This window comes from Pleurodeles waltl, chromosome 5 (genome assembly GCF_031143425.1).
Source record: "Pleurodeles waltl isolate 20211129_DDA chromosome 5, aPleWal1.hap1.20221129, whole genome shotgun sequence".
Taxonomy (NCBI): Eukaryota; Metazoa; Chordata; class Amphibia; order Caudata; family Salamandridae; genus Pleurodeles; species Pleurodeles waltl.
Window position 1 is genome coordinate 45,211,763 of NC_090444.1, and position 25,888 is coordinate 45,237,650.

General features: G+C 44.0%; 1 protein-coding gene across 2 annotated transcripts in view; it reads left to right on the forward strand.

Annotated features, from left to right (window-relative positions):
* The first annotated feature begins 2,991 nt into the window (after positions 1–2,991).
* The window catches only part of LOC138295317 (zinc finger protein 570-like), a 50,851-nt gene continuing 27,954 nt past the window's right edge, over positions 2,992–25,888 (forward strand). The window contains exons 1-5 of one of the 2 annotated variants that reach the window (XM_069233535.1): positions 2,992–3,061; positions 8,190–8,303; positions 9,480–9,606; positions 11,081–11,200; positions 24,658–24,777. In XM_069233535.1, the coding sequence (XP_069089636.1) occupies positions 8,280–8,303; positions 9,480–9,606; positions 11,081–11,200; positions 24,658–24,777 (391 nt within the window). In that variant the 5' untranslated portion in view covers positions 2,992–3,061; positions 8,190–8,279. Of the gene's footprint in view, positions 3,062–3,190; positions 3,264–8,189; positions 8,304–9,479; positions 9,607–11,080; positions 11,201–24,657; positions 24,778–25,888 lie in introns of those variants that run through there. The other variant, XM_069233536.1, reaches the window with a different exon arrangement.

Genomic DNA, 25,888 nt, shown 5'->3' on the forward strand with positions numbered 1-25,888 from the left:
TTCTGCTAGTCTCCTTTCGGGTCACTCTGAGTGAACAGTGTTGCCCATAGACATCACTTTGCACCATTAGTGTCTCAACCAGTCATAATTTAATCTGTGAATTCTCTGGCTTGCAGACCTGTATTTACAGTGAGAACAATCAAAACTACAAGGGTTAGAATAAAACAATCACAAAGCACGGGCGTGGACAAGGTGCTGATGCCTGACACGGAACTAGGGATGCCAATTTTCCACTATCACTCTGCAGGACACTGTGCCCAGGCCTCAAAACATGCTTACTGGGGATCAAGTGAACTAGGAGTAGCTAGGTGCAGGTTTGCAGCTTCTTTCCATTATTCCATACTCTGAATTAAGTCATATTAAAAATATAACGATCAGAATTGAGAAGAATCGCTATTCATATGATTTTTGAGCTCCGATCCTTTTGCCACCTCCTGCAGTCAGCCTTGGCTGCTCGCCGGTGCCACCTTAGAGACAAGATTACAGCACGCATTGTTGACTCTCATTTCAACAAAGCTCTGATGACGTTAGAGCAGCCTGAGAAGAATTATGGCCGCACTAAAGAGGATAAGCAATGCCCTGGGTGTGATGTCATGAGTGCTGAGAGAGAGACTCTGCAATGCAAGGGCATATGGTGTATGTTTAGTAAAATAAAGTTATTTTAGGAGCTGTTTGTTAAGTAAAATAAACTTATTTCAGGAGCCAGGTAAGAGGACAGCAGTAGAATAAAGCTGAAACAACAGCGACATGGAGGAGCGGAATGCTGCAATAAAATGCAGGCAGCTAGCGGCCTAAAACACGCAGTGAAAAGGGACAACCAAAGAAATGTAAAAAAAATATATATATATATATATATATCTGTATATATATATATATATATATATATATATATATATATATATAATCCATCACAGCAACAGATAAAGAAATCAAAGTCACTGCTATGAAACAGGAAAATGAGGGAGAAAAGGCAGAACTGACCACTAGCGAGCATAAATGTATAAGGAACACAGAAACCAACAAATTAAATGTCTTCCTTCCACAGTACAAGTATAGTCCAGGTCGAACCCTTACGCTTGATCTAAAACTGTTTCAAGTATGCACTTTTTAGATCAACTGTAACTCTGGTCTTGATTCCCCTGACGGTCAAGCTTCTCTGTTCCTTTGAGCCAGAAGACAGCAAAGCTTTGTGTTCAATTATTTTTTAACCTCAATTAGAACTCTATGTTCACTAAAAACAAGTACATGGTTGATTCACTCTTACTTAGTAACTGTATGAACGTTGATTTACTTCCTAAACAACAAGTGTAAAGGAAGTGATGTAGGAAGAATAGGAATACATCACATTAATCCCAATACAAACATTTTAGGCTAGAGATCGTTGTAAACCAATGTAAATAGTGAAATGCTTATTAAATGACATGTTAAAAAAAGACAGACTGTGGGTTCAATAGAAAAGGCAGGTCATATTTAGGACAAACATTTATTACTTAGGAAACTTATGCACATGCTGCAATGTTAAGTTAGCTGTGCTGAAACACACAAGAGGCCCAAAGCCACATTAGAATCAGAGTTTTTTGGACTGCACCAACTGTCACTTTCAAGATCTTCACTTAGCACGTACAGAGTGGAACAAAAGGGTGTATCTTGTCTTAGTGCAAGGATCCTAAAAACCACAAGTCATTCATATCGTGGTAAGGGGAACTGTGTAGGGGTCAGATAAGTATTTGCTCAAGGCAGGGCTACCATGAGCCGCACGCAACATATAATGTCTTGTTGTGCAGAAAGATAGATATGGTGAATGACGTCAGTGTAACTTACCCACCCATGAGGCCAACAAGTGCACGTGCTCCTTTCCAGAGGTAGCTCTCCCTTATTATCTTATCTGTACTGCTTGTAGTTGCTTATGGCAATGCTGAACTTTTGACCACAGTTTTTTGTGGTTTTACAGTATAAATGCTACTGGTGTTTGAACCAGAACTTTGAACTTCAGTCGTGGCCTCTATGTGAGACTGCCTGTTGTTCCCAGCTGAAAATCGATTAAACCTATATTGCTGTGTCAAATTGATTTGTCTTATTTTATTAACAGATTTCCCTGTAACAGAAGGCAGAGAACTATTGTTATCTGATGGTTGAAGTGCATGGGTAAGGTAAGCAAGTTCAAATCCCAGTTTACCTCTCTACCTATTGTGCAAATTACAGTCATCCTGTGCAAATCATTTTACTTCACTCTAATTAAACTTACTTCGCTTTGAGTCTACTTCATTGTGCTTGACTTTAATTGATCATAAAATCTGACACAATAAAGAAATTCAGCACGCTCGACACGTATCATACAGCAATCGGGCTCCACATACAATTTTAGACCTACAAGATGAAAAAAATAGATTTTTCTGGTTCACTCGAGGTAGTCAATGTGTGCCAGTGTTGTCACAGCTCTAATGTTGGCGGAAACGTTAAAAGAACGATGATTTTTAATAGATAGCCACGCAGCGATGCAATCTTATGTACCAACGCCGTCTTTAATCCGAGGAATTTTCGTGATGTTTGTGCCCTTCGCCGCTGAAAACGGTCACAAGCTCCTAAAAAATGTTCATGAACACTGAACCCACAAACCAGCTGAGCCTGAGCGAGCCACGTGCGGCAACAGATTCTTTATGCGGTAGAGACCAGCACAGGCGCCCCTTGTTATACATTCCCTTTAACAGCCCACCAGCTTCGAACCACGCCCCTTCCCCCTCCCCCGCCGCCTCTCCCGCCCGCAGGGCCAATCCAACCGCAAGCTAAGCGCTGTCCCCCACCCGCTGTGACTTCTAGGCGCTGAGATGCCCCTCCCCGGTCAGCCAGGACTGCAGCCTAACGGACTTCAGGGTACTTCCGGCCTAACGCCCGCCCACCACGCCGAGGTACGTGCACAGCGACAGTCCGATGGATGGCTCCACCCACCAATAGGGGAGCGGCAAGCGCAGCGCGAGGCCCGGAAGCCCGCGACGTCCGCCTCCGTCACGTCCGGTGATGGGAATGAAAGGCTGTAATGAGAGCCGAGGGGCGGAGGGAGCAGGTGAGAGCCGGGGAGGGGCCGGAGGGCGCGGTGGGAGGTCCTGGGTGACAAGGGTCCGAGGGGGAGACCCTGCAGAGCGACGGGCGCTGCATGACAGCGCAGAGACCCCCAGACGGCGGGGTGGGGGGGCTCTATGACCCTGAGCACAGCTGCAGCCCGGGGGGTGTCCGCCGTTAAAATAGTACAACAACCGCCACGCAAAGTACGATAACGTGCCTTCAAAATACGAGCGCTGACAGTGCCAATAGGTCTGGCTGTGTAGGAATATTATATGGTAATGTCATGCATTACAAGTATAATAGAAGGGGGAAGAGTGGTGAAGCTGTGCAGAAGCCAGTAACTGCAGAATAAAATTGGTATAAACTTAAAAGATCAGGTGACAGTTGCGCTGTCAAGTCGGACCTGAAAATCCATGTAGTTTAATGACTTCTCTCCATTCATCAGTGTTGCTGCCAGATAAAATATCAATTATCTAGTTATCTAACCCACTTTAATAGCTTTTCAGTGTCATCTGTGTGCCCCTGAATTTCAAGCTCAGACACAAAAAAAGGAAACAGGAGTTTACTCGCAGTGAAATGTATCATCGTTCATGTCATGTAAAGCACTCGATTACTGCCCAGCGAGATTGCGCTGCCTACGAAATAAAAACAAAAAGTAGTCCAGAAACCATATGGAAAACATTGAGCCTCGTATGTTTTCAGGTGTTAGCCGGTGCGCTCGAGGGGGGCTAAACACCGGAAAAGGCATGATGTATGCATGCTTTTCACTAATGAAATCAAGCAAATTTTAAAAGTCAAGCCAACAAACCAACCGGACTGATGGGCGTGGTTAAAAGCCCATAGAGAGATTGCACCAGGGCCAGAGTGCTTTGCATGCCCGACCCTAATAAACACCATGATCAAAGCTGTGTGGAGTGCAAGCACTTTTTGGGTGGAAGTACAGTCTGCTCAATCAAAACAAGTACTCCATATTTTCTAAATAAATGTGGGTGGGACCGAAGCGTCTCTCCTTGTGAGTCTCACATAATTCGCCTGGGACAGACAGCTACACTATCAAGTCAGATCACAAACAGGTGTATTTCATTAACGTGAACATTTGGCATTGATATGTCAGTTTGTAGCACTGCATTCAGAAGTACTTATTAAAAGTGACAGTTTTTAAACATGAAAATAGAACCATTCTTGCTCCCACCCCCACCCTGGCGACAGTCCCATTAGTGAATTAAGAGGCACAACTGTTGTCATGTGAATATTGTATTTGGCCCAGATACTTGAAAAACAACGTTATAATATTTTACATCAAATACACATTTTTCTAGCGCTGGTAGTCTGAATTCAAGCATTTTATGGTCCTTTCATATATCCAAAAATAAAGAAAAAAGGAGGAGCGGGGAAATAAAATATTTACCTAAAATCAGATTACTTGCTTTAATTGGGGAAGCCACAATAAACCAGGTTTTCTTGTTTCAGTTTGTACAAATCAGCCACTAAATTGGTATCTATTTATCTATCCTAAATGTTAATGGTTTGTTTTTACCTCTGTGCATGAGAGTAGAGTGAGGGCTGTCTTGTTGTGGGCTTGATGTTCCAACTGGACCGGGAGCTAAGCCAGGCTTCAGACTTGACCCTTGCTCGAGCTTTCAGTGGCTTTACCAACTCTAGTGCATAAACACCCAATTTAGGCGGGAGATTCCCAATTTTTGAAGCCAAAAATAACTCAATTTTAGGTCTCCCCATCTAAAATCGCCTCTGCTTCAATACAAGCCAATAATAAAATTACATTTCCTCAATTTATTTTTCAAAATCTCCCACTTTCCAGCTTGAAAATGTTGACATGCATGCTCAAATTCTTCAGCAGAAACCCATGGTGAATACAGCATGGCCACTGTAGTGCCTACACACTACATAGAGGTGTATCAGCCATGCCAGCTCACATGGTGCCATTATGTGTCACACAATATTGGTCACCCAGTGAGTATCCAATATCACATGATGGGAGGGAAAACTAGCTGGAAATCACTGCAAAAAATAGATTTCCAACTCATTTTTTGACACTTTTTAAATCTGATGTCCATTAAGGGACCACCATTGGCTGTTGCTCTGCTGTTTGGTGGATGCAACTGCCCCAGCTGCTGCTTCAGTCTTGTAACAGGTAGGAATTTCAGTCTCACTCGAAAGGGCATTGTAGGAAAATGCCTCTCATGGCATGGTTACCCCTAACTTTTTGCCTTTTGTTAATGCTAGTTATGATTGAAAGTGTGCTGGCACCCTGCTAACCAGGCCCCAGCACCAGTGTTCTTTCCCTAAACTGTACCTTTGTCTCCACAATTGGCACAGCCCTGGCACACATGAGTCCATTGTAAGTGGTACCCCTGGTACCAAGGGCCCTGTGGCCAGGAAAGGTCTCTAAGGGCTGCAGGGTGTATTATGCCACCCTGGGGACCGCTCACCCAGCACATGCACACTGCCTCACAGCTTGTGTGTGCTGGTGGGGAAAAAATGACTAAGTCGACATGGCACTCCCCTCAGAGTGCCATGCCCACAACCCACTGCCTGTGGCATAGGTAGGTCACCCCTCTAGCAGGCCTTACAGCCCTAAGGCAGGGTGCACTATACCACAGATGAGGGCATAGTTGCATGAGCACTATGCCCCTACAGTGTCTAAGCCAAATCTTCAACATTGTAAGTGCAGGGTAGCCATAAAGAGTATATGGTCTGGGAGTCTGTCAAATACGAACTCCACATTTCCATAATGGTTACACCGAATTCTGGGAAGTTTGGTATCAAATTTCTCAGCGCAATAAATCCACACTGATGGAAGATCCCCTTCTTGCACAAACAGCAAAGAGCTTGGGGTCTATACTCCTCCCACATTACTAGAGCCACGGCTGGTGTCTGGGACCAGGTAGCTGTCCGCAGTGGGTTGACCTCCTTCCCCTCGCTGCTGACACCCTTACTTGGCAACCCAGAATTTACTCATTGACTCCATCCCTCCGCGTTCGCAGCTTGGCAGGCAGCCGACTAGCCATCAGTGTGCCACATGTTTAATTCAGATGGGCCATTCCTTTTCGAGCAGCTTAAGACAGACCCTGGGGTAACAGGAGCAACAGTGATATGTGCAATCAGGCACTAAGTCACCCATTTAGACTTGCAAAACGGCGCTTAGCGCCCGCTCACTCCCTTTGAAAAATGGCTTCTCTCTAGAGACACAGCCTCATCACTAAACAAGTGCTAATGGGAGTCTGTTTTAGCTGACACTGATAAACACATTGATGCACAGCTGCAGTGGCTCCCAGCTTACATTGTTCTGGGTCTCCGCAACCCACTGACTTTTCCACTCATATTCTGTAGGGGCAACAAATTGGGCTTGCATTGGGAGCAGCGCTCCAAACTGTTCTATCCCAGTGGGGCACAGAGAAACTTCCTACGCACGCGGCTTGGCTACATCGGATGTGGCACATATTGGGAATGGAGTGTTTGACCCTAACATTAACCTCTCAATTAGACACCTATCGAGATCTCTTGAGGCCGTACATTACACTGCTGTTTGCTGAACTCTACGAACTGACATGCCCCTGATACCTGCATATATTGCCCTTGATTGAACATGATGACAGAATATAAGGGAAAGGAAGGATGCCAAGTGATGAGTCATAGATACTCCACACAGGATAGCCACACTAAAATGAAGGGAGTACAAACGGGGTAAGAGAGGGAAGTGTGGTATGTCTGTTTGTGTTGTATTTTTGCTCAATGGTACTGCATGATAGGGGAGTGCTACACAAGCCCCTCTGTTATATATAGTGCTGTGTTCTTAAAAGCAGTAAAATACACTTAAATTATATAAGATGATGGTTGATTTGAAGAATGAGGTCTGTGGTTCATGTAGTGAACAAGTGCATGCAGTCCTAAGATTTAATATGCATTTATTGTTTATTAAACCAGGTCTTTGGTTCTATGGGGTATGAAGATACTTTCAGATATATTAAGCTAAAGTATGTTGTTTTGCATCCCACAGGAAAGCCACTGTTGCCCACCTGCTGTTGTTCTGGCATAAGATATTGCTATGTAAAGAAATAATGGTGATGTCATGCAATGAAAGCCTTTAGTTGTTCTTAGAAGAAGTCATAAGACACAGCAAACACTTCATTACTCACCAGGATTTTTTGCAGAGTAGAGATGTGTGGTTTTAACACAGTTTTATAGAGTGATTGAAAAGAGAAACGCACAGACCATGGAATGAATGAGAGGAGAGAATCTACCCACCCTATTCAGAATCCTCAACGGCAGGCTAAGAAGAAGAGCAAATAGTAGATTCTAGGCACTATCGTTAGAGTGACATACATGTATGGTGTGGTGCCTTGTGTATTTTCTGGGTAATGTTGTGCCTTTTGTGTCTTTTGTGGGAACACAAGCTGTTGACATTTGTAAGAGCTGCACTTGAGAAATAATGCTTGTTAATTCCATTGTCTGATTAGAAGTCCTGAATAAATTATATTTCACTTGTATATAGCACTTTCTTCACTCCACAGCCACCAAGGTTGAACCATGGGACACGCAAGGGTTAGGAAAAGGGGAGCTTGAATTGCTAATATTGTTCCACAGTGGTTTCATATGAATTTAGTCTGCAACTGTAAAATAGTGTATTTTCAGTCACTACCAATTTCTAGGGAGTCTTCTTAAAATCTGAGGAGGAGGCAGAGTAGTTTTAAAGACACAAACTCTGCCTCATGTTTGGTTGTCTCACAGAGATGAGTCCTCTGTGTTCCACACAACAACGTTTGGGGAGTAACACTACTATTGATTACCTCCTTCCTTCCTGTTTCCTCCCATTTGACAAGTGCTTGCCTCTCATAACTTGTTTCTTCCTCTCCAGTGCAATATCATCTCACATCCTCAGATTAATGTGTTTTTATGACCACCTGTGTCCTACTATGTTTTCCCCCTGTTAGAGGAGGGCATCCCTGACTCATCTGTTAAGGCAACATCGCCTGCTCCCCTCACGAAAGCCATGATTAAATTCCTTTTCTTTTCTGTTAGTGCACAATCTGTCACTGTGCTTACAATCTAATGTTTGAAAGCAGTTCTTCAGTTTTAAGCGCAGGATGTGTTTTTGTCTCCTTTTCCAGATTGTGGCTGATGGAATAAGTCAGCGTTACTCCTGGTGTTGTTGCTTCTCTTCAGCACTCTACACCTAGAAGGACGAACAGAAAAGGAGTATGTCGGAGCAGCTCTGGTCTCAGGTACTGCTTGTAATGCCTTGTTACATGCCAATAGTTCCCACCCCACTACACAAATTAATGCCATTCCTTTCGGGGAAATGGTTCGAGTGAAGAGGAACTGTAGTGACAACAGGCTCTGTGAGGTAGAATTGGACAAACTAGAAAATAGATTTATTCAGAGAGGCTACTCCAGCCAAATCTTGAAGAGTGCAAGAAAAAAATTAAATAAGTTGTCAAGATCATCGCTGTTGATAAATAAGGGAAAAAAGAATACCTTATCCAGAAGACCGTTATCATTTTGTACCTCTTTTAGTCAAAACAGCCAGGACATTTATAAGATTTTGTTCAAACATTGGAATGTCCTACACACAGACAACACTTTAAAACACATGTTACCTACCAAGCCTCACATGGTACACAAAAAAGGTACCACCATTAAGGATTTAGTATGTAAAAGCTTCTTACCACCATTAAAGGAGAAACCACTAACTTGGTTACCCGAAAAACCTAGGAGCTTCTTTAATTGCAGCAGATGTAATATATGCCAATTGGCGTTACACAAGACCCTTTCTTTCCATTTCAAGAGCAGCAAAATATATAAGATCCAAGATTTCATTAACCGCAATACTAGATATGTGGTTTATGTGTTGATATGTGAATGTACCAAGATCTATGTAGGGAGCACTATCCGGCCATTAAAGGAAAGGATCCAGGAACATGTACGGGCCTTGAGAAATAATGATTCATTTTCTCCAGTAGTACGTCATATGATAAAGGAACATTCGACAACGGAGGTCCCGATGTTAAAATATTTGGGCATTAGCCAGACAAGAGCACATCCAAGAGGGGGCAATCATGAGTTAGAGCTCAGAAGAAATGAGTCAAAATGGATACTAATATTGAAAAGTATACAACTGGGCATGAATTTAGATCATGAAATGCACTACTTTTTATGACTCTACCTGCTGCCTGAATAAGTCATGTTGTTAAGAACTGTCAATACTATGCATTGGTACTTAATGTTATCACTATTTCAGCTGAGTAGGAATCTGAGTGAATTAATCACATGATAAAGCATGGCCCAAACGTTACCTTTTACTACATGTAAACTACTTCTAAGATAGGCCCAAGGCAGCCCCATGGACAGGATGCCGTGTATTTAAAGGAGGCACTGAAGGGGTATTTCTTCTTTTTCAGGTCTCTATCACTTTTCGTGATGTTGCAGTTTATTTCTCAGAGGAGGAGTGGGATGGTTTGCAAGAGTGGCAGAAGACACTCTATAGGAATGTGATGAAGGAGATTCATGAGGCCCTCCTATCCTTGGGTAAGTTGCTATGTCTCTGTCATTTCGACCTTATTTTCATGGTTCCACTGTACCTTGTGCGGGGTGCTCAGAGTATAACGTAAGTGGCAGAAGTTGAATGAGGTTGTTGCACTTTAGGAAGAGTAAAATGCTTAAATTCTGTGGAAGATAACATTTCTTAACATGTAGCATGTGACGTTATGCAAAGATAGAGGGTTTGTGCCATGCCATGCCTTAAAATCAAGTTGCAGATTTTAAAGCGAGCTCTATCTTGCATCCAGAGCTAGTTGTCTTGGTGATTGAAGGAAAAGATTGGATATATGTCTTAAAAGGTTGATATGTGTCCTGGTAGCCTCGTTGATAGTTTTGTCGAAAGGGAGGATTTTGCTCTGTGGTATGCCGACTTGGAGGCTCTTGCAGTAATCAAGCTTGTTGATCAGACACTTTGCAGTGTTGAAGGCACATTGGATACATTTTCCAGATGTTCAGTAATTGAAGCCTGACATAACTGACTAATTAGGGATGCCAGCCTGACGCTGAAGGCATACTTCACTCTAATCTCACTTGTGTAGTCAGTGGTTGAACGTGTGTTTCAACAGTAAGGATGGAGGGTGACAAGTGGAAGGACAGAGGACACAGACTAGTTAGGAAAGAGCATCCTGGGATTGTGGAAATACTTTGATCATGGTGGACTTAAACATGAAGGAATACAGGTCCATTCTGTACCAGGTGAATTAGAGGCAGTTACAAATTCAGTCACAAATTCTAAGTTGTAGGAGTTTAGGACTGGATGGTGAAGAAATTCTCAATGTAGTTGGCAAAGAGGTGTTAGGAGTTACTGAAGGAGCTACTGCTGTTTGAGGATGATTTGGCATTCTCCCTACTAGATGAGACACCTTTTGAGGAAAACACTTTGAACAAATATTACTATGTGTAACAAAAGATAGGCAAAAGTATAGAGCCCCCTTGAGAAATGGTGTGCAAACCGATGCAGTAATGCATGGAATAGATGGGGATAACGCTCAAGATGTCCTCTCCTTCACGAGGAGGCAAACTTTTTGTTTGCATGTACATATTAGGATTCAGATACATAACTTAAGTTTTAAAAGCTGTAAAAGTTTGTTAATTAGAAACCAGAAAATACTTTTCAAAGGTGGAAAAGAGCCAGTGAGGGATTATATGAGCCTGTAGGTGGAAGAAAAGTCAGAAAGTTGCCCTTTAAATGATTTTGACGGCTCTTTTAAGCAGGACTGTGATGACAGGCCAAGTGGCTGAGGATCAAGTCCTTTGGAAGAAGGTACATTAGGACTTAAATGAAAGATCTAGAGATATCCCATTCAGTTAGGAAAACACTAGAATAATCAAGAGTCACCCAAACCAGCATTTCTACATGTAGGATGTTGCTTCCTGCCAAGACTTTGCCATCCATTATGTTTGAGCACCAAACCATCCATTGGGCGGGACAGTTGCTTAATGTACATGATGTTCCCAACAGGCTATGCAATTGTGAACCAAGACATCCTATTTCGTATTAAACCTGAGAAGAACTTGTTCTGCACGAACAACCAGGTTAATGAGCGGACAGCAGAAGGCAAGGGGCCGTTCTCCATCACAAGTAAGAGAGGCTGAGTTTGCAGCAAAGGCTGATATAATGTACGTTTTCATTGTTTAAAATGAGTAATCAATTCAAAAAATTTGATGGAATGAACTATTCATAATATATTAAATTGTTTAAAGTTTTTTTTTAAACTACTAGGGGTAAAAGACCTGTTTCCAAATCATTGGGGTGAGACATATTAAACTAGCTTCTGGGTCAATGGTTATAAAGTTAGGAAGAGTAATTAATTCTAATATTATTCTTCTCTTAAGAAAAGAACTCTGAGGGTCATTCTGACCCTGGCGGCCGGTGACCGCCAGGGTCAACGACCACGGGAGCACCGCCAACAGGCTGGCGGTGCTCCCGAGGGCATTCTGACCGCGGCGGTTCAGCCGCGGCCAGAAAGGGTAAACCGGTGGTCTCCCGCCGGTTTACCACTGCCCTTGTGAATCCTCCATGGCTGCGGAGCGCGCTCCGCAGCCATGGGGATTCTGACACCCCCTACCGCCATCCTGTTCCTGGCGGGTCTCCCGCCAGGAACAGGATGGCGGTAGGGGGTGCCGCGGGGCCCCTGGGGGCCCCTGCAGTGCCCATGCCCATGGCATGGGCACTGCAGGGGCCCCCGTAAGAGGGCCCCGCAAAGTATTTCAGTGTCTGCTAAGCAGACACTGAAATACGTGACGGGTGCAACTGCACCCGTCGCACCCCTGCAACTACGCCGGCTCAATTCTGAGCCGGCGTCCTCGTTGCAGGGGCATTTCCTCTGGGCCGGCGGGCGCTCTTTTGGAGAGCGCCCGCCGGCCCAGAGGAAATGTCTGAATGGCCGCCGCGGTCTTTTGACCGCGGTGCGGTCATTCAGCGGCGGTACCTTGGCGGACGGCCTACGCCGTCCGCCAAGGTCAAAATGACCCCCTCTGTCTTGAAAGTGTTGTATATAAAACAATATCTAGGATGAACTTCACATAACTTTTTCTTTATATTTTTTAACCAATCTTTATTAGAATGTGTTAAACATTGTTTGAAATATCAAGCATTCCATATTTGTTTGAGTCTACAGTAGATACAGGTGTGTTTCATTTATGCCAGAATTATGTTGATTGTTGTTTTTCCACTGATAATACATCATAATAATTATGTGGATCATTTAAATCAGTGAAGCCCAAGTGTGCAGCTGGTGCAGTCCTTCTGAGTGCAGGTTCCAGGTGCAGGCCAGGGGTCCAGCAGGGCAGTCCTTCTTCTGTTGTTCTTCCTTGTTGGATGTGGTAGGGAACTGAGGTGTGGGTGCAGGTCTGCCAGTTTTATCCTTGCTCCTGGGTGAAAAACAGGGGGGTCCTGGTTCTCCAATCAGGTGCAGGGTCCTTCCCCCTGTGATGACCACTTCCTGGGAAGTGTGGCAAAAATCAATCCCAGGAGGCAACATTCTCTAAAAATCCATCATGGCTGAATCTGATTTTTGGAGGTTACATCTGGCTGAGCCCACCCACTGGTGTGGCTAAAAATCATAAACACACCCCTCTCCTGCCCTCTCCTAATCTAATCAAGGGGGCACCTAGTTGTCTGGGGTTGCAGGATGTGGGGGTGTTGCTGGTTGCTCCAAATGTCCTTCTCTGCCTTTGAAGACCAGTTTGGCAGCCCTCCCCCTTCCTGCCTCACCATCTGCTGAGGGGAGATCCCCTCCCACAGGCACATCTCTTTGTGTGAAGTCAGGCCACTTCACACCTCATCAAGGCAGCTTGGCCAAGCTGCTAGAGGCTGGCCAATCAGAGCACAGCAGCAAAAACAATGCAGGGCTGAAATTGGCAACTTTTCAGGTAAAGTTTAAAACTCTTTACCTGAACAAGTTATATTAAATCCAACAACTGGAAGTTGTGGGATTTATTACAACAATTAATTTGATACCAAATTCTTGTTATTCATCATTTAAGGAGACTTTAAAATGTAAAATAAAGTCTCCCCATTCTAGCCTATGAAGGCCATTTACTACAATGAGGGAAAAAACGAATTTGGCTGTTTTTACCTCACCAGGGCTTATAAAACCATTTTTATAAGGCCCCTGCTTATGGGTACATGGCACCCAGCCCTAGGGGCACATAGGGCACACCCCAGGGGTTACTTATATGTAAAAATAAGGTAGTTTAGGACTTTGGAACTACTTTTAATTCCAAAGTCGAATTTGCATATAACTTTAACTTAAAAGCAGCCAGCAAGGCAGGCCTGTCTTTAAAATGACACTGGGCACCTCAGCAGTGCACCTATGGGTGCACTACCTATGCTGTGGTCCCTAAACCTACATGCCCTACCATATACTAGGGACTTATAGGTAGGTTAACTTAGCCAATTATAATTAGCCTAATTTGCATATCCATTTTACACAGAGCACAGGCCCTGGCACTGGTTAGCAGTACCCAGGGCACCATCAGAGTCAGGAAAACACCAGCAAAAAGTGGAAAATGGGGGCAAAAAGTTAGGGGGCCTCTGCAATCAGCCCTGTTTTCTCACATTGTTTTACTGAATCTCAAGGATGTTTCATTATCTTCCCAGAGTCCCCTGATTCCATTGCAGCAGGGCTGGCTTGTAGGCCTTTATTAGTTGTAGTTGCTATGACCTTGAACGCTGTTCCTCTGCATTTGGGTTGATTCTGTAAGTAATTGGGTTATTAGTTGTGAAGGATCTGAGTCTTTCACAAGTAATATGCCCCCAACCTTACCTTGACTGGGAACCACATCCCTTATTGTAGCACTTGACCCCCTCAGGATAGTGAAGCAGAGCTGTACACAGTATAGTCAGGGGAGGTGGTGTGGGCTAGTTCTTCAGTGCTTTGGTATACAGCACACAATAAATCTGTCTCCAGTCAGCACTTTGTCTTATAAAAAGGAAAGGTACACTATTACACACACACAATACTGAGTACTACACATTAATGGCACCACCCATGGTAACACCCACACCCCTAGCAAGCCCTAAAACCTAAGATCACAGTGCCACCAATATATGTTATTCAAATGCAACAATGTCTAAATAGATATAATTTAAAATCTTCCTCTCTTATTTTTTCCAGTTGATTTGGACCTATCCCAGGAAGATGACCAGTGTGGTCGCTCTGGCTTTAATTATTTTGTGTTTTTTTTTTTTTCAAATGTGAGAAATTATTTGGCTGGTTGCGTCTTTGCTTGAAGTACCAGCATCTTGTTTTTTCTGCCTGCACCTTGCATTGTGTGCTCCTGGGCACCCACCTTTAATTACAAGATTGATTTGCTTCCCAGGAGAATTATACATGCTTGAACAGTGATTTCAGCATCTCTGATTGATTGTGCTCAGATTTAATCACCTTGGTCCTGATGATGACCCTTCATTGATACAAGGGTCGAAACACCATCTACTTCATTCTGGTTGAGAGAATGACCCCTATGTGCAGTAATCCATTTGTTATACAAATTGGGACTGTGGCTTGTCTACTCAACGATCTGCACTTGTTGTTTGGGTCTTTCCACTGTGCCCTTGATTTTATTGTGATCACCTCCATTTTTTGTGCCATTTGCACGAACTGTTGAGCACCGCATGTTCACATTACACTGAGCACTTACTTCACTTATTTAATGAATATGTGCTACGTGTAATAACAAGTGATTTGAAAAATTAATTTGCATAACCTGTTTTATTTGGTGATAGCTTTTATTTTCCTTTTTCTTCTCGATCTTTGGCATTGCACAATACAAGGTGTGTTTTTGTAAGAATTATGATTTATGATTTCAGAGGATACCCGATTCGACATTGTTACATTTGAATATCTCACACCCAGGCCATTTCTGGGTCTACAGCTTGTTCCTGTGGTCTATGCTATATATCCCCACATATTAAACACAATCTACTGGCTTTCTGAGAGTGTCACGCGGTTACCAAAAAGTAGACGTAGATCATAAACACTAATACATTACTTTAAAATTAAATGGGTGATACTAATTTACATTGACATATTAATAAGGACTGTCATGATTCACTGTTGACCTTGTGATTATCAATAAAGCATTTCAGAACGTTTCAGGGACTTTAATTAGAATATGTACTGATTCATTGTTATCCTTGTGCTTGTCAAAAAAGCATTTTCATGACCTTGGTTAGACCATTTAATATTTGGTTTTCAATTTTGTCATTGTTAATAAATAATGACATCACCAACAAACTAAGTTTCTCATTTGTGATGAGAACAATTACATCATCAACAATCATTTCAATCTATTATTAATTCAGTTCTTGATTGCAAGTCTTTCTACTACGTTTAACACTCTGCCACTGGATCTTTATGACCAACCAGCAGGGCTCTCGCACTCAGGCCTTTTGCAAAATCAACTGCTCCAGAAATGCTTGGAAAACCAAGCCAACCTCTCTTGGGGTCATTCCTGTAACCCCTGGGAGACGTAGAAAGTCATCAGGCGAAATGTTTGATGGGGGACAGGTGATCTGCTGTACTTCCTACAAACCCTAAAAGGCTTTTTAAAAATATTGGTGGTGACCCTGTCCACTTGTGGGGCCCTACAAACAACCATGTGTGTATTCTTGAGTGCCCCAAAGGTTTCCGGAGCGATCCCCTAGGCCAAGCCAATGAATGGTATATGAACTGCTTCTCTACTCTAAAATGCCTTTGTTCTTATCATTAGTATGCAGCCTTGTGCCTAAAACATTTCATTTTTAAGTGCCAAGTGTCCCTCCCCTTCCATGGGGAACCTAGTGTAAGTACCTTTCTTGGACTGCAGAGGGAGGCTACTCCCACACAGTGGCGTAGCGTGGGTTGTCAGCACCCGGGGCAAGGCAAGTAATTTGCGCCCCCTAACCCGTGGATTTTAGCACTCGAGTCTCTTCCACTAGATTAGTTAAAGAAACCCTTACCCCCTAAGCACATGTATTGTTTGTTATGAAAATACTGATGTAATTAAAGTAAAATGCATCTAAATACAAGTTTATTTTCAAACACTTTATTGAGTGCGAACATGCATTACACATTCTCCACATTTTCAGCAGGTCTATGAATACAAATCTACAAATGTAGTAACCTAGCATGGGCGATGTTATTATATGTCGTCTCACAACCATCGTAAACGACAAAAAATATCAAGAACAAAAACTAAACATCAAAATGGAACCATACCCTGGAGATGATCCAAGACTGGGCTAGATGGAGCCAACTTCCTCAATCCTGTACCTCTAATTGTAATTCTTTAATAGAAGTGCAAGATATCAATCTGTATATACAGATTAATTTAAATTCGCCTGCTTTTAATTAGCGCAAATTTTTCAACAACGGAATTGAAATCTACATTAAAGTCTCTCTCAATGGACAGTATTGCTAGATTACTCAGTCTTTCTTGGCTCATTGTAGATCTCTGATATGTTTTAATTAGTTTAAGTTTTGAGAAACTTCTTTCACAACTCGCTGTAGAAACAGTGATAGTAAGAAAGATTCTTAATGTGACAACAAAGTTAGTTAAACTTTCTTGCAGCTTCCACTTATACACCCAGCGAAGCAAATCTAAAGCTGACCAGTTTGCAACCTGCTCATCAGGATTGACCTCCTTATACAAGATAATGTGGTGCCGAAGTCGAGTTATTTCGGTGAGCATAGATGGAGCATTCAATTCTGTGTACTGAGCACACGTGTGCTGAATTTGTTTCTTAATAAAATCATCTTTTCCAGTATCCAACAATGTTTGGATTTGCAAAAAAGCAAATCGCTGGTGAAGCGTATTCATGTGCGTAGTACGTTTTTTAATTTCTGCCTGAAGCTGATCAATTGCTTCCAGTTGTTCTCTGCTTGTTTCCTGTATTAAGGTCAAGCCAGCATCGCAACTGTTCTCACCATCCATCTTCTTGCGTCTTCCAACTCTTCTCTCTGTAGGTATGCAATAGGTTTTGCATACCTGCAGAGCTTTCTCAGTTGCCTTTGACACTAGACTATCACGTTTTTCATGACAAAATAAAGCCAATGCTTTTAACTTTTGCACGCATTGATCAAGCGCAAGTCCTTCTTGCTGCAGGTAGATCTGAGTATCATTTACTTCGGTTAGTACTGGGTTCCAAAAATGCAAGAAAGAGAAAAAAACGTATGTCATTATGCAAACTAAAAGACTTCCTGCATCACCCCTGGTTTCAGAGGTTTCTTCCGGCCCATCTCTCAACGCTTCCAAAGCGTCTATTATTTTCTCAGTGTGTTCAGCAAGTACGCATACAGCTTCATGCTTTGAACTCCATCTTGTGTTACACGATCGCTTTACACGAATTGGTACATGTTTCTTAAGGATATCCCACCTGTGGGTGGAGCTTGAGAAAAATGCATACACCTTTTCCACAGTGCCCAAGAAAGTAACAGACTTTGTCCCAACACCAACTGCATGCATCCCAGCAAGATTGAGTGAGTGATTGTTACATGGCACAAACATTGCTTTGGGATTCATATCCAAAATACGTTTTTGTACACCACTAATGTGTCCAGCCATAGTCGCAGCATTGTCGTATCCCTGGCCGTAGCAATGCTCTAGTTTAAGGCCATCAGCTTGCAACTTGTCACAAATTTGTTTTGTAATGACATCAGCTGATTTCCCATATAACTGAATAAAGTCAATGAAAGACTGTCACATGGACTCCTGAATCTTCAATATGCACATATCGAATCACTTGGGACATTTAGTCAGTGTGTGAAATATCAGGAGTGCTATCAAACATTATAGCAAAATACTTGCCCTTTATGATATTTTGAAAGATGACTGTTCGAATGTGATCGCCGAGCAGGCTAATAAACTCATTCTGGCTCTGTGGAGAGAGATAGGACACAATGTAACCATCTGTGCGTTGTACTCTGTGAAGATGTTGTTTGGCAACTGGGTCATATTTGGCGAGTAACTTGAAAGTTTCTAAGAAATTTCCACAGTTACCATCTGTATTTAAATCTTCAGAGTGACCACGTAAGGGTAAGGTTTGCCTGGCTAGATACAGAACACAATCAAGTATTCTGACTAAGATTGCCTTCCATTTTTCAAATGACCTCTGTTGTGCAAGCTGGGCAGCAGCATCAATAGTCTCCTGTTTATGCAGCCGCATTTCTAATTCTTTCCACATTGTAAATGCACTAAAGTGATATGAACTGCGCTCATGCTCTAGTAATCTAGGGCTTAACTTTCTCCATGCATTAAATCCACTTGACTTTCCAAATGAACTTTTCCCTTTAGCCTTCTGAAAAAGCATGCAAGGAAAGCAATATGCAGCATTGTTTACAGGAGAAAACACCAACCATGTCCTTAACATAGTCTCACCATTCTCCAAATGTATGTAGAACCAATCCTTGGAAAATGACCTGCCATTACTGTCTCTTGGAAACCATGCATCCTTATTCTGCAGTTCCTCTGTCCCTCGCCTGACAAGTTCAGTTTTCAAGGTTTCATCCATGGTTTCAGGCCAATAGCCAATATCAGTATAAACTTTTTGGTCAATATTTTCTGCCAGATTTGGCTGAGTATAAACATCCTTAGATGAAACTGTCTCTGCTTCTAATGCAGGAACAGTAATGTCCACCGACACAGGATCACGATTATGAGTCTCCTGTGGTGCTGCTGATGGTCCTGCTGTAATTTCAGCAGTACTCACCAAAAACCGGTGAAGGCTTCCAGCTAGCTTAGCTTGTTGCTCTGTCTCTATCTTTCTCCTTTTCCCGCCTTGTGCACCAGATTCTTTTTTGTATGGCATGATATAGGTGTAGTATTCTGCTAAAATTCTAAAAAAAGAAAAAAAAGAAAATCACTTTCTTGCCTTGCTGCACTTTTAGCACCCCTTCATTGTATAACCATTTCTTTACTCTTAACATAATGTTTATTCACCTTCATGCCTATTGCCTTACGCTTTCAGCAAAAAAACAAAACAAATTAAAGGTTGCTAGACCCACTGGCTTACATCAACTTATGTTGAGCTGGAGCAGCTACATATGGATCGAAATCTGTCTCGTCACTGTTGAACCAACCAAACTTCAATCCATCTCGTCAGCTCACTGCCCCCTTTCATTGCAGAATGACCAGTGTGCTCCCTTTCAATGCAGAGAGACCAACGTGCCCCCTTTCAATGCAGAGAGACTTACCTGCAGCGGCGGCTTCTACTCAGTTCCCCACGTCTCCTCGAGTCCTCCCGCCTCTTGCTCGGCAGCTCAGCCAATTGCATGCATTCGCCTTTCGGCCAATGAGGAAGTGGATCCCACTTCCTGATTGGCTAGGAGGAGGATCCGTGTGACAATAGCGAAATTTTTGCGAAATCTGTGACAGCGCCAGACTGCTGATTCTGCTCACTCGCTGTTAAACTGACTGAGCGAACTGTTATGTCAGAGTCAGACAGAGTGCATAGGCGTGCGCAGCCTATGGCATTAGGGTGTGCACCTCAAACACATGTGCGTGTGTGTGTATATATATATATATATATATATATATATATATATATATATATATATATATATATATACACACACACTTTTTAAAAATAAATGTAAACAAACATTTAAGCAGTATTAAAACATTTTTAATTAAATAAACAATTATCAATGTATACCATAGATCCCATTTAGAGCAGGGTCCCCATAGATCCCCCTTTAGAGCAGGCCGATCCCCCTTTACAGCAGGGTCCCCCATAGATCCCCCTATAGAGCAGGCCAGGGTCCCCATAGATCCCCCTTAGAGCAGGCCAGGGCAGGTCCCCCATATAGATTTCCCCCCTTACAGCAGGCCAGGTTCCCCATAAAATAGATCCCCTCTCTGAGGATCCTCTATGAGTAGCGCTACATAATCATATGGCTCCATTTAAATACATTCTTCTGTGCCTTTTATGTCCACTGTCCACATATAGTTGCATACTATTCAGTGTTCTTCTTCTCACACACTCAGTCAGTCAGTCTAGTCACTACTACTAGCACTACACAGCCAGCCCACTGAGCCCAGTACTACTCCAGGCAGTCCTGACTCCTGTCACTCGTGACTCCTACCTTTTTTTTCACCGTCTGTCCCGGTCCCGATCACAGCAGTCGGCAGGCTAGGTTTTCTCCTCCAGGTCCTCCTAGGTTTTCCTCCTGCAGCGTCTGTCACCACTGGCTCTCTCCTCTCTGGCCTGTGTCACCTGCCGCTGCTGCCAGCTTCTTCTTGCTGCTGCCTCTGGGCTGGTCTGGTGTGGTTCTCTCCCGCGCTCACGCTGCACTGTCCCTCCCCCAGATAGTCCCTCACTCTCTCTCCGCACCGCACGCCTGGCACCCCCCCCCCCCCCCTCCACAGTGGGCGGCGACCCGGCGGCTCGGATCGGATTCGCACAGCCAGCACTGCAGTGAGAGAGAGTGAGTGAGCCAGGCAGGGGCAGAGAGCTGCGAGCGCGCCCCCCCCCCCCCCCCCCAGATGTTGCGCCCGGTGCGGCCGGCCCCCCCTGCACCTCCCACGCTACGCCACTGCTCCCACATAGGTACCTTCCTTTCTTCACCTCATCTGAGTGGAGAAGTGTGGCACAATGGTTAGAGCGGCAGACCCTGATGCAGAGATCTGGCCCGGGACCAGGGTTCAATTCCCACCTCAGCGGGTCTTGGGCTCAATTCCATTGGACCAGATAATTCTCGCCTCGGTGCCTAATCTAATTAATGGGTCCCACTCTGTAACTCTGAGCAAAACCTTGCTTAATCTCCACAACGGCCCTCACAGCGTTTGGATGCCTGACTTCACCCTGGGGCTGTCCAGGAGTGGGTGCCTCACAAAGAAAAGCCAGGAGGGGTTCCACAGCGGTATGTGTACAGCGCCTTGAGACCCTAACGGGTGAGTAGTGCGCTATACAAGTGCAAAGTTTACAGTTTGTATCTGTAGTCAGTACATGATGGGGGCTTGCAGTGCTGGGAGCTTCCCTCTCCTCCTCAGAGCACCCAGCAATGCCTTTAGGGGTTGGCTCTCTCTGATGGCTCTTATCAGTCAAGTGTGGTGATCTCTTAAGCGCTTCTCAGTTTCATTGGCGTCAGCCCAGGAAAGATGAGGGCCCCTCAGGGGCATTGGAAATGGTTGGAATGATTTGTTTGTGTGTTGACCCCCATCTCTTTGGCCCGTCTCACTACTAAATTAGCAATTGCAGTGGAGCAGTTGCCCCCTAGGGAAACAACCTTCTTTCTTTGCTTTCTCCAGCCCCACTGGGCAATATTTCATGATTGAGGTGTTGTTTTGCTCCTGATGGCGAGCTCTAGCCACACAGAGTATTTTCTTCAGGCCTCCAGTCTGGTAACGTTTATCTTTCTTTAGGGAACTTATTTTTACTGCATTCCATCTTATGAGGCAGATCCCAGGGCTTGCCCTCCCGCCGTTTATCTTCTGACGCTAGACCCGTCCTCCTTCTAGGCTCCTAGCACATGCCTTTGCCTGCAGTGTTCTCACTAGCACCTCATACCCTGCAGTCCCGAGCAGAATAATCTACCTGCCATTGTCTCCAGGCCCCCTGGCTGTGGCCATCTTGTAGGGCAACTCTGTGGCAGCAGCAAAGTGAGTGTCCCCCACTTGATGGAGGTCTACTATCTGCAGGACCAGTCCAAAAAGGATCCAGGTGGACCCTAAGTCCCCCCAGCACAACCATCCTTTTACTGTCCATCAGAGGACATAATAGGGTCAGCGCCACTGGCCCTGCAGAAACTCTCCTAGTCACTGGGTGTCAGCTGGGGTCCAAAATTCTTTAGGTCTGTCCTTGCATTGGTGTCCGGTGTCTTCTCCTTCTATCTGGGCATTGCTCTGGTGCCGTCACTCCCAGGTCCAGAAAGTTCTCAACAGTGTCTACCTTGTACAGGTTTTTTTACATGGGTATGGAAAATTTTAGAACATAGTCATGTCTGCCCAATCCTTGAATGACCAATCATTGCTCCATCACCCACCCCAACTCTCCTACACATCACTTTGGGGCAGTTGACCAGGTAGCCTGAAGTGATTTTTTTGACACACATTCCCTGAGATTCTCTGCCCTGCCCCCAACTAGCATAGCTGCCTGATCCCTTTACTCGACCAGTTCAAAGGGGAGCCCCTCTTGTGATTAGCTCCATGCATCTAGCTGTCATTTTTTGTTTCTCTTAGAGTGAGCCCTCTCAGGCCAGGTGCCTTGTGAAAGGTTAGTAGCATATGAAGACTCCGTCTCCATCTTTTCCTTACCCAGGAACAAGCACTGTCAGATGGATCTATTGTTTGTGGAAGCCTTTCATCCTCCTGTCAGTCGGCAGTCATTAACGTGGCCCAGTGTGTGTGTGTGTGTGTGCGTATAGGGGGGAGGACTGGAATTATGAGCTGAGCCAGAGTCATTTGACTGCAAATGGCATAAGGAGTACAGATGTCACTAAAGTGACTTTGGTTCTGCACTTGGGGTACATTTTTACTTTATTGGTACCTTACCTGTATCTGTAGGCTTATGTAGGACAGAATTATACTTTGGCACACACAGACTATCATACCTTTTGTATTTAGAAACCTGTAGGAAAGTACCATCTTGCCTGGCATGTTACCCCCATATTTCACTGTATATATGTTGTTTTAGTCTATGTGTCACTGGGACCCTGCCAGGCAGGGCCCCAGTGCTCATAAGTATGTGCCCTGTATGTTTTCCCTGTGTGATGCCTAACTGTCTCACTGAGGCTCTGCTAACGAGAACCTCAGTGGTTATGCTCTCTCTTTACAAATTGTCACTAACAGGCTAGTGACCAATTTCGCCAATTCACATTGGCATACTGGAACACCCTTATAAATCCCTAGTATATGGTACTAAGGTACCCTGGGTATTGGGGTTCCAGGAGATCCCTATGGGCTGCAGCATTTCTTTTGCCACCCATATGGAGCTCTGACAATTCTTACACAGGCCTGCCACTGCAGCCTGAGTGAAATAACGTCCACGGTCCAGTGACTCTTCAGTCCAAGTTTGGTGGAGGTAAGTCCTTGCCTCCCCATGCTAGACTGCATTGCTGGGTACCGCGTGATTTGCAGCTGCTCTGGCTCCTGTGCACTCTTCCAGGATTTCCTTCGTGCACAGCCAAGCCTGGTCCCGACACTCTAACCTGCAGTGCACAACCTTCTGAGTTGTCCTCCGGCGTCGTGGGACTCCCTTTTTTGACTTCGGGTGTACTCCGGTTCACTTTTCTTCTAAGTGCCTGCTCAGGTACTTCTGCGGGTGCTGCCTGCTTTTCTGAGGGCTTCCTGACTTGCTGGGCGCCCCCTCTGTCTCCTCATCCAAGTGGCGACATCCTGGTCCCTCCTGGGCCACAGCAGCATTCAAAAACCCTAACCGCGACCCTTGCAGCTAGCAAGGCTTGTTTGCGGTCTTTCTGCGTGGGAACACCTCTGCAAGCTTCTACACGACGTGGAACATTCATCCTCCAAAGGGGAAGTTCCTAGTCCTCTTCTTTCTTGCAGAACTCCAAGCTTCTTCCAACCGGTGGCAGCTTCCTTGCACCCTCAGCTGGCATTTCCTGGGCTACTGCCCACTCTCGACACTGTCGCGACTATTGGACTTGGTCCCCTTGTCTTACAGGTACTCAGGTCCGGAAATCCACTGTTATTGCATTGCTGGTGTTTGTTCTTCCTGCAGAATCCCCCTATCACGACTTCTGTGCTCTCTGGGGGTAGTAGGTGCACTTTACACCTACCTTACGGGGTCTTGGGGTGGGCTATTTTTCTAACCCTCACTGTTTTCTTACAGTCCCAGCGACCCTCTACAAGTTCACATAGGTTTGGGGTCTATTCGTGGTTCGCATTCCACTTTTGGAGTATATGGTTTGTGTTGCCCCTATACCTATGTGCTCCTATTGCAATCCCCTGTAACTTTACATTGCTTGCATTACTTCCTTTTGCTATTACCTGCATAATTTTGGTTTGTGTACATATATCTTGTGCATATATCTTATCCTCATACTGAGGGTACTCACTGAGATACTTTTGGCATATTGTCATAAAAATAAAGTACCTTTATTTTTTAGTACTTCTGTGTATTGTGTTTTCTTATGATATTGTGCATATGACACCAGTGGTATATTAGAAGCGTTACATGTCTCCTAGTTCAGCCTAAGCTGCTTTGCCATAGCTACCTTCTATCAGCCTAAGCTGCTAGAAACACCTCTTCTACACTAATAAGGGATAACTGGACCTGGCACAAGGTAAGTACCTCTGGTACCCACTACAAGCCAGGCCAGCCTCCTACAAAACCCATATGATTTCTGGTCATCCTTATTGTTATCACTGTCATCATATTCTTTGTTGGGATAAGAACCCATTAAACCACCCATGTCAACATTATGTAAAACTCAAGAAAGATATAAATATACTTATTATCAGGCAGTTATAATGTATAAAACAATTGTAAAGGACTTGTTCTTAAGTAATCCGCTAGTTAAGCATATTACAGTTCGACAGATAAAACGTTGTTCCTGAAATGTATCTCTGTAAATATGTTTTAACTTTCTTCAGGATACCCTGCTGTTAGTCCTGACATTTTCTTGAGGATTAAGCAAGAAGAAGGAGAAGAGGAAGAGGTCTGGTACAGTGAGTCACCAGATGCAGGAGAAGGGGCTAGTGACCCTAACACAAGTGAGTGTGAAACTATGCAATCATTTTGCCGAACCTGCTTGAGACTCCCATATGTATTTCCTTCCACATGTCCTTCAAATAATGCTGCAGTAGCCACATAGTAAAGCATACTTAATCTGAACTAGAATTGTGGCCATTTCCCTCCCTCCACCTGGTAGGTGTTTGTTAGTCATATATTCTCAGATGCTACATCCTGGTGAGCTAGAATGGAAAAAATAATTTGGTGGCTCAGTATTGTTATTTGCATAGCGCAAATTCTGCCACTTATATGGTCTTGTAGCACTCTTTGCAGTACAGTGAATTTACATGGTTCCAGGGTTAGCACTGCAAACAGTCTGATTCTACTGATCATGATTTCATGATGTGTCCTAATCATATTCTTGTGTTCCTTGAATTGTGGGTATATGATTTTGGCATCTAGGGCTAAGGTCCCTGATTTAGTGTTCGGTGGATGGGTTACTCTGTCACAAATGTTACAGATATCCCATCTGCTACATTAAAAATGCATTATGTTCAATGACACTTGTAATACAGCAGGCACGATTTCCTTCATGTATCCCGCTGAACTCTAAATCAGGCCCTAAGGCTGAAGGGCTTTGCCAGTTGCATAAGCATCTTCTAGGTCTCTAGCCATGCCTGTTGTCCGATGGATAGAGCTATGTGGGCGTAGTGTTTCTTGGTGGTATATTGACTACTTGGAGTATATGGGCAGTACTGTTGGATATTTGTTGGATATGTTGTATATTGGTCATGGTGTATAATGTTGGAAATTGCTGCTATAAGTACAGTGATAGGCAACTACTTAGCAGGTGTGCGCTGTTTTGTATTTATGACAGGTCTTTTGTCTTATCTTTTCGGTTGGATATGAGTGTGTGTTTTTCTGAATGGGTACTGTTTTTTTCTGATCTGGTCTGTTGGGTAGTAGTGTGTATTTTGTTCTCGTAGGTGGTCCTAACTGTAGATCCTCACCTTCTGAATATGTTTAGGTGTCACTTGTGTAGCCTTAAAATGCAAAAGTGAATCATGGCACAAAAGTGGTGCATGGCTGAATGGGTGAGTAAATTTCATTTAGTAATGTTAATTATGGAGGCTTGAGAAACAGAATTGGGCC